This window comes from Engraulis encrasicolus, chromosome 11, assembly GCF_034702125.1.
Source record: "Engraulis encrasicolus isolate BLACKSEA-1 chromosome 11, IST_EnEncr_1.0, whole genome shotgun sequence".
Classification (NCBI taxonomy): Eukaryota; Metazoa; Chordata; class Actinopteri; order Clupeiformes; family Engraulidae; genus Engraulis; species Engraulis encrasicolus.
Genome location: NC_085867.1, coordinates 19530790 through 19540704, shown reverse-complemented (window position 1 = coordinate 19540704; position 9915 = coordinate 19530790). Strand labels below are relative to the sequence as shown.

General features: G+C 44.3%; 1 protein-coding gene across 1 annotated transcript in view; it reads right to left on the bottom strand.

The window, feature by feature from the left end:
- Positions 1-9915, bottom strand: part of csgalnact1a (chondroitin sulfate N-acetylgalactosaminyltransferase 1a) — a 58400-nt gene that overhangs the window by 30235 nt on the left and 18250 nt on the right. The window contains exon 4 of the mRNA XM_063210149.1: positions 3413-3514. Within this exon, the coding sequence (XP_063066219.1) occupies positions 3413-3514 (102 nt within the window). The remainder of the gene's footprint in view (positions 1-3412; positions 3515-9915) is intronic.

Here is a 9915-nt window from a genome sequence, read left to right as displayed (position 1 = left end):
AGCATAGTTGCAGTACCTTTTTTCACAATTCCTGCACAGTGTCCCTTTAAGAGTGAATAATAACAACAGCAACACTGTTAATGCACACCCCTCACACACCACACTCTCCAAGGATTGGCTGACCTCCTCGATGCAGTATCCTACAGTAGTAAACAGTGCATGAAGATATATGGAAAGAGCAGACTGATAGACACTGAAGGAGGCAGGGGAGGAAAACTAGTGCTTCATTATTCATGTGTCTAGTGTGTGTGCAAGCCAGTGTGTGTGACAGACAGACAGAGAAACAGAGAGTGTATGTATGCGAATGTGGGTAGGTGCATGTGCATGTGGCTGTGTATACGTATAAATATACAGTACAGTGCCATATGCATAATACTGCACATTTACCCATAAGCTTCAGTACGCGTCTCAGAGTGTGTGTGTGTGTGTGTGTGTGTGTGTGTGTGTGTGTGTGTGTGTGTGTGTGTGTGTGTGTGTGTGTGTGTGTGTGTGTGTGTGTGTGTGTGTGTGTGTGTGTGTGTGTGTAAATATATACATCTATATTTACCCATAAACATGTATATTTACCCTAATATGCATGATTAACCATAATCTCCAGTATGAACACCAGAATTTTCTCAGAAATAATGTGTTTACATGTGTGTATGTGTACGAGCGAGTGCCTCTGTGTATATATGTGTGTGTGTGTGTGTGTGTGTGTGTGTGTGTGTGTGTGTGTGTGTGTGTGTGTGTGTGTGTGTGTGTGTGTGTGTGTACGAGATATGCATGCAAACTGTGCACACATACTATAAAAAAACACTCCCAGAGACGAGGAAGAAAACAAGGTCTACATTATTAAAATCTTGACCAGTCCAATTTGCAGTGTGTCTCTCGTTCCCACATTTCCTCTTTCCACTTTAATATTCTTCGCTCAGCATGGGGCCCTGAGAATCAGGGTTGCCAGATGAGGCTGATGATTTCCAGCCCAAAAAATGTTCAAAACCCGCCTAAAAGTACAAAATCCCGCCCAATTCTATTGATTTCTATGGCAAAAAAGTGGGCAGGTTTTTCTGATAAATGCCATTTTTACCCGCACACGGCCATCCTAAGCAGCCCAATCCAAGCGGGAACCAGCCCAATCTGGCAACACTGCTGAGAATCCATCATGAATATTCCATCTAGAGCTCTCTCTCAATCCTGCTCTCTCTCTCTCTCTCTCTCTCTCTCTCTCTCTCTCTCTCTCTCTCTCTCTCTCTCTCTCTCTCTCTCTCTCTCTCACCCTCAACCCGCTGTGTCTATTTCTTTCTCCAATTCCCACCTTCTCTCGCTCTCTCTCTCTGTCTGTCTGACCATCTCTCTTTCACCCTGTCTCTCCCCTTCTCTCTCACCCTGTCTTTCTCTCTCTCTCTTTCACTATATCTTTCTGTCTTACTGACCCTGGCCATGTCTGTCTGGTTTTGTTTCTTTCTCCCATTACGCTTCATGCTCACGCTCATGCTCATGCTCATGCTCTCTCGCTCTCTCTCTCTCTCTCTCTCTCTCTCTCTCTCTCTCTCTCTCTCTCTCTCTCTCTCTCTCTCTCTCTCTCTCTCTCGCCCTCTGCCTCTCTCTATCTCCGTCTCTCTCTCTCTCTCTCTCTCACTCCGTCCCTTTCTCCCTCTCCCGCGGATGTGAACATGAAAGGCAAAAAAGACAGAAACAAGTGGAGGGAAATAGTGATGCTGCTCCTCTCTCTCTCTCTCTCTCTCGTCTGGATCACAACATAAATACATTTCTGTGAGTGGGGAGTCAAAGAGACATGGAGCTTTGATGGGGTCTGGTATCGGATGCCTCGTAGCCATCATCCAGAGAGGGAAGGAGAGAGAGAGAGAGAGAGAGAGAGAGAGAGAGAGGGAGAGAGGGAGAGAGAGAGAGAGAGAGAGAGAAAGACTTTTTGACTTTTAAACCACCCATTGGTTGAGAGAGAAAGAGAGCGAGAGATAGAGAGAGAGAGATAGATAGAGAGAGAGATAGAGAGAGAGAGAGAGAGAGAGAGAGAGAGAGAGAGAGAGAGAGAGAGAGAGAGAGAGAGAGAGAGAGAGAGAGAAAGAAGGGTAAACAAGCAACATAGAGACAGAGGGGGGAAACAAATAAATGCAACTACGGGGGGCAGAAAGAAGAGAAAGAGATGAGAGGCAGAGTGGGAAAGAAAGGGAGAAAGAAAGAAAGAAAGAAAGAAAGAAAGAAAGAAAGAAAGAAAGAAAGAAAGAAAGAAAGAGAAAAGATTCACAAAGAGAAAAAATGAAAAGGAAAGAAGGAAAGAAAGAAAAAAATAAAGAGAAAGAGAGAGAAAGAGAGAGAGACACAGAGAGACAGAGACAGAGAGAGAGAGAGAGAGAGAGAGAGAGAGAGAGAGAGAGAGAGAGAGAGACACAGAGAGACAGAGACAGAGAGAGAGAGGTACAGACGAGGGGACAGTAGGGGGGGGGGGGGGTTCAGGAGGAGGGTAAGGCCTGAGTCTCCACTACTAGCTCTCCTCAGCAAGGTCCCGTGGTGATGCGGCTGCCTACTTTCCCACAGCTACACTCAAGGGTGTTTACACACACACACACACACACACACACACACACACACACACACACACACACACACACACACACACACACACACACACACACACACACACACACACACACACACACACACACACACACACACACCAAACTAGGCAAACTCACACACAAACACACTCGTTGCCCTTGAGGAAAGTTTAAGAGGAGGCATTCCCTGGAGAACTGTGCGCCACCATTCTCCAAGCCCCCATCACACACACACAGACACACACCCAGACACACATGCAGACACACACACACGCACACACACACGCGCACACAAACACACGCGCACACACACGCACACACTCATCTTGATGAGTTCAGTTGAAAAATACCCCCAGGCTCAGCTTCCCCCAGAGCTGCCACACACGACAGATGACAGGCAGCAAGTCACACACACACACACACACACACACACACACACACACACACACACACACACACACACACACACAGCAGGTATCACACACAAGCACGGACGCACGCACGTACAGTATACACACACACGCCAGGTGTGACAAAGACACACATTGCATGCATGTGTACACACACATGTACACACACACGCACACACACACACACACACGCCAGGTGTGACAAAGACACACATTGCATGCATGTGTACACACACATGTACACACACACGCACACACACACACACACACACGCGCGCACGCACACACACACACACACACACACACACGCACACACACACACACACGCACACACACACACATACACAAGAGATACATGTACAGACATGTACAGATACACATGCACACACAGACACATAGCCACACACACACACACACACACACACAACAGTCATGTTAACTCACCTGGACGTGTTCTCGAGTGTTCCTTTGACCTCACTCATCTGGTCCCTCCCAAAGTAGACCACAGTGAGATGGATACGCCTGTCCTGCTTCACACACACCTCCCTGTGGACACACACACACACACACACACACACACACACACACACACACACACACACACACACACACACACACACACACACACACACACACACACACACACACACACACACACACACACACACACACACACACACAGAAAGAAACACACACACACACACACACACACACACACACACACACACACAGAAAGAAACACATACGCACACACACACACTCACACACACACACAGATAGAAAGAAACACACACACACACACACACACACACACACACACACACACACACACACACACACACAAAAACAGTGTGTGAGAGATAATCATATCAGGGGACCACAGGGGAGTTGGACTTTTTTTTCTTTTTTTTTTCTTTTCATAACACAACTCCAGCATCTGCGCTTGTCAGGTCGGATACATCAATGCATATATTCTTGGGCTAATTTTCCTGATCATTAAACCCAAACGCCGTTATATAATGTTGATGATATACACTCATGCAACACTTAAACAAGCTCGCAGCGCCGCATTTGCAAATGATGGGGTCACTTTCAGGTTGCGCTGCATCAGCATAATGTAATGCTCTCCTCCCCCCCTAAACCATAAACTATACTGTGGAGGTCACCTAGACGTAATAGCTTTGCATGCATTTATGGTAAGGGGCAGCCGTGGGCTATGTTTAAGGAGATGGGCTTTAGATCAGAGGGTTGCAGGTTCGAATCCCACCGTTCCGCTCCCTCTCTAACTCCATAGCTGGTTAAGGAGATAGAGGTTAAATCAGAGGGTTGCAGGTTCAAATCCCACCCTTCTGTTCCCTATCTCACTCCATAGCTGAGGTAGCTCTTGAGCAAGGCACCTACTCCACACTGCTCCAGGTACTGTAACCATTACACTGTCTGTCCTTAAACAAATAGCTGTTAAATCACTTTGGATGAAAGCAGATCAGCTATAGGTGTAATGATGTAATGTAATACATTGTCAATGCGGATGTATCATTATCATATCCCTCTTGTCTGTAACTTGTAACTTGACTTTTGGATGCTGCAATTAACGTTAGGGGCTGGACTGGGCTGGGCTGGGACAAAAAAGGCCCGGGTATTTTGCGTGACCCCCCTCTGAATTGTGGGCCAGTCTCTAAGAAAATACGAAAAAAAGAGCAAAGTCGGATCCTGAGGGCGGCCGGCTCACCGGTAAGATGCCCTGTATGCCAGATTACCAGATTACCAGTCCAACCCTAGTTAGGGGGCAGAAAACTTCCGACTACTCTAATCTCAACCACAGATCTAAAAAAAAAAAAGTCGGTATGCTTTGAAATGCAATGCACTTGCAAAAGCTCAGTTTGCTTGAGGCATTGCATTGCACACTGACCAATTGTCTGTAATTATGACAATGTCCTCTAAGATATACAGTATATACTCTTCACAAAAACAGCAGCCCCCGCATCATTTTATCCAATATGGATCTGAAAAGAGAACTTGGGATATAAATGATACACTATAAAGCACCACCCTGCTCTGCCAGTACAGCATACTGCATTTCAGAGCAGATGGTTGAAGCCTTGCTGGAGTATTATGCTTTCCAAAGAGGATAGTTAACCTTGGGAGATAAAAAAAGAAATGAATCTTAAAAAGCTGAGGAGTCCTTGGTAGTTAGAGGAGAAAGAAGAATAAAGAGAAGAGGAGAGGAGAGGAGAGGAGAGAAGAGAAGAAAGGAGAGGAGAAAAGCAGAGAAGAGAAGAGAAGAGAAGACAAGACAAGACAAGACAAGACAAGACAAGACAAGACAAGACAAGAGAAGAGAAGAGAAGAGAAGAGAAGAGAAGAGAAGAGAAGAGAAGAGAGGAGAAGAGAAGAGAAGAGAAATTCAGAATGCCTTTGCAGATCCTGCGATGACTCCTAGAGAGGCAGAGCAGAGGACGGCAACAACCTGGTTTGAAAATTGCAGCCTGTTTGAAGAGGACGCATTCTGGTGATGGTATGCCAAAATTGTCGTGCTGATGGTGGGGGTGAGGAGGACACTGAAGTACACTTACCAAAAATGACTGGGGAGGGGAGAGGGGGTGTGTGTGTGTGTGTGTGTGTGTGGGGGGGGGTCCTTGTGTTTATGTGTGGGTTATGGTGTGTGTGTGTGTGTGTGTGTGTGTGTGTGTGTGTGTGTGTGTGTGTGGTTTGTGGTGTGTGCATGTCTGTCGGGAGAAGAGTGTGTGTGTGTGTGTGTGTGTGTGTGTGTGTGTGTGTGTGTGTGTGTGTGTGTGTGTGTGTGTGTGTGTGTGTGTGTGTGTGTGTGTGTGTGTGTGTGTGTGTGTGTGTGTGTGTGCGTGTGTGTGTGTGTGTGTGTGTGTGTGTGTGTGTGTGTGTGTGTGTGTGTGTGTGTGTGTGCGTGCGTGTGTGCGTGTGCGTGCGTGTACATGTGTGTGTATGGAGGTCACCAGCTGCTTACGGAATGCCAGGCCCCCTCCCGTCCCAGCTGAAGCCCCGGCACAACAACCCAGCTCATTTATCATTAGCAAACAAGCAGCAAGCGTGACGCTGACCTGTGTCAAAACACTTGGAAACAAGTTGGCAGAAGCTACAATCTCCACTGTAGCACCAGCACCAGCCACGGTAATTCTCTATAAACACAATGTAAACCTTATTTTTTTCTCTTTTTTTCTTTCATTGTACCCCGCACGACTGAAAAGTGTTTGAAGCGCCGCCTTGGGTGCAATCGGTGGTCTTCGTCGTCGTTGCGAAGATTCTAAAAATAATAATGCGTCTCTGTGCGTTTGATATTCACGGGTGCTGCTGCCATCCGCAGACTGTTGGATTACCATTACAAAGCAGACAGAGGAGGCGGAGAGATTTTTTTTTCTTTTTTTCCCAAAGGCTAACTGCATGTGGGCAGAGAGCGGCAAAGCACTTCAGAAAAAAGTTTAATCTCTAAACAAAGGGAGTAGTTCCTGTTTTTGTGAATATGTGTGTGCAGTCATGCGGGCCTGAGTGCATGTGTATGTGTGTGGGGGCATGCGTGCGTGTCTTGTCATGGCTATCTGCATTGTGTGTGTGTGCAGTGTATACACTGAGGTATGTGGCGGTGTGTTTTGCTTAAAGGAGAACATAACGAACACATTCCTCTTTTTTTACTTCACAGCAACTTAAATATGGATGAGAGGAAACTGTCGACTCAGCTTGCAGAGAGAAAGAAAGAGCCAGAGAGAGAGAGAGAGAGAGAGAGAGAGAGAGAGAGAGAGAGAGAGAGAGAGAGAGAGAGAGAGAGAGGTGTTAATGCCACCATCGACCCAGCAGGTTTCCTCCAATGGCCCAGGGGCATCGTCTTGTTCTACAGCTCCCCTAAGATCATGCCACAGGCAGCCCCATATGATCTTCATATTATACTCAGTATATACTGAGTAGTATAATATACTATAGGAGTATAGTAGTAGCAGTAAAATATGCTGCAATGGTTTCCAAACGGGATGCTCCTGAGGACGGAGGTATTGCAGGGGGGTCACAGAGAGAAGGGTTTGTTTGCATAAAACCATGAATATATGTTTTCAATAACCATTCTGTAAATTTAAAACAATTCCTTTAATATGCTGTTTTATAACTTTTCCATGAATTCGTTAGTAACAGTATTCACTTGAGTCGTTAGCAAATGCATTGACTTTTCTTGTGAATTTCAAATGAAAAATTTGGGTAACACTTTATTTTAGGGATACATCTATTAGCACTAATACATACAGTGTTCCTGTATAAGTAACTTGTAAGGCATGTACAAAGCAAAATCAAACATTTGTTAGGCATGTATTCGCAAATGTCTTGTTCATGCACAATAAGGGATTTACTACCAATTTAACCTTAGTAAGGACCTAGTAGGCCTTAGCGTTTGCTTAGTACATGCCGTGCAAGGTACTTACACAGGCATTAACATTGTATGTATTAGTGCTAATAGATGTATCCCTAAAATAAAGTGTTACCACAATTTGTTCTGAGTTTGGAATATGGGCCAGGCCACAGAATAGTGTTAGGTCATGGCCCTAACGTGGCCTAACGGTAGGGCACTCGTAAACTATGCGGCCGACATGGGTTCCATTTCCGACCCGGGTCCTTTGCCGGCCCTTCCCTGTATGTATCTCTCTCCCCACTCGCTTCCTGTCACCATCTTCACTGTACTATCATAAATAAAGTAAAAAGACCAAAAAACATATCTTTAAAAAAAAAAGAATATTGTTGGGTCCAAAAGGGGATCCCAACAGAAAAAAGTATGGCAACCACTGGTATACCGTAGCATTAAGCGAATGTGGAGACAATGTGAAATGGGAGTAGCAACAAGAGGAAAAGTGGCTGGGATTGAGGCTTGTGTAGCGTAGAGACGTCCCCATTAGTCAGTGAGAAAGAATTCATGGCATTAAAGGGGATAATTAGTGTCTGCGGGGTAGAGAATTGTCTGCAAAACAACTGGCGATGGCAGCCTTCAGTTCAAGCCTGGATTTGTTGTTGTTGTATCGTGTTGCAACTAATGGCCCGTGCTGATTGGTGTTGTGTTTTCGCCTAGGAGACTTGAGATTGCAATTGCAATTTGAGGATAAACGACTATATAAACCACTGAGCCGCTATGAGGTATGCAGGGCATATACGTTTTCCAGGGCATATACGTAGTGATATAATGATAACACATAAATGGCTTATTGGCTGCAATAAACACCCAAGTAGCCATTGCCTAATAGCTCACTAACGGTTGCTAACAATTAAATTAAACAAGGTGTGTTTTAGGTGTAGTACTACACACAATTAATGTATGATGTAAGCTCACAAAGTAAATTTGCTATGGCTATGTCTCACATACTTTTTTTTTATTATTATTTATTTGCTATGCTTAATATTTCATTTTTCTTCACTAGTAATGTTTTGAACATTTTTGTCAGCTGGATTAAAAAAGAGGACTGCCCTTAACTGTATTCCCCAGAATTTAAATAAAATGGCAACCCTCTGTTTGACATGGCCGATAGTCATTTAGCCTGAGCCAGGCTTAAGGGTGCCATGTAACCATCATGACTGTTGTTATGACTGTTGTCATAATGTGTCATTCAGTTTTTGGAATGTCATGACACTCAAACTGGAGTGTCAACTTGACATTCCAAAAATAAACGAATATCAGATTATGAAGACAGTCATCAACACCAATATTGCGTCATTAATGTTTATGACATGTGTCATGTCATTGTTATGAGTTACATGACACCCTTATATAGACCCCGTCAAATTAAGAGTTATCTACGTAAAGGTTTTCATTCCATTCCATAAAAACAAACTTGTCAGATGGGGGCTTAACCTGAGGCTATCCAATGCCTCTGCATGCAACTGAAGCTTCAGACCACTCGGATAGAGTTAGCCTAATACATGCTCTGTTAACTGGTTGGCAAAAAGATTTTCACTGTCAATTATTCAAAACCATCGATAAAATATTCATGCTGGTCTGATCAAATGATTTAATGAACAGAATGATCTGACTTAATATTAAAAAAAAATACTTCATGCAGAACAGAAAACCTTCAGTCTACGCAGAGCACCAATGGCAATTTCATATTCTGGTGAGTTGTTTTAGTATGATACATCATTTTTGAAAAAAAAACACAGCAAAATACCACAATATTAACCACAAAATGAAACATTAATATGTATAACAGGGACTCTGTGGTGCACTACCGTAACCCTACCACAAATGGGCTGCATGCCTATGGCTATCCAGATTAGAATCCAGCCTGGGTTACTTTCCCAACCCAACCCCATATCTCTCTCCCACTTGCTTCTTGTCAGTTGTCACCATCTACACTAGTGTTTCTCAACAGGGGTGGTACAGCCCCCCAGGGGACGTTGGGGAGCTCTAGGGGGGCGTTGAGAAGGATACAGCTGAGAGGGGGCGGTGCTTAGTTGGCATTGGGGGGTATTAGTCCATTCATTTTTTTAATAATAAGGGCATTGGCAGGCTTATGATGAAGTCAAGGGGGGCATTGGGAGGCTTTTGATGAGGCCCAGGGGGGTGTTAATTCAAAAAAGGTTGAGAACCACTGATCTACACGGTCAAATTAAGGCAAGAATCCCCCTCAAAATATAAAAAAAACTATAACTAACTCACTGTGGAGGCACATAGGCACTTATATACTTATTCTATTTGATTATATTTTTATTTAGTTATTTTTAAATCGGTTGGTTCTCTCACCTGAAGGTTTGCATGAACTGGCGGAACTTGTCTAATGGCTCGTAATAACTTGAACAAATGGCTGATTTGTGTGTTGTGTTTTGATTTGACTAACACGTGTCTTATAGCCTACTGTACATCATATCAGTTATATGCATGTGAACCCTAAAATCAATTGTTACCAGCACTTCTAATCAGTTGGTTCCTACTCACTTAGAATCCTGCATGA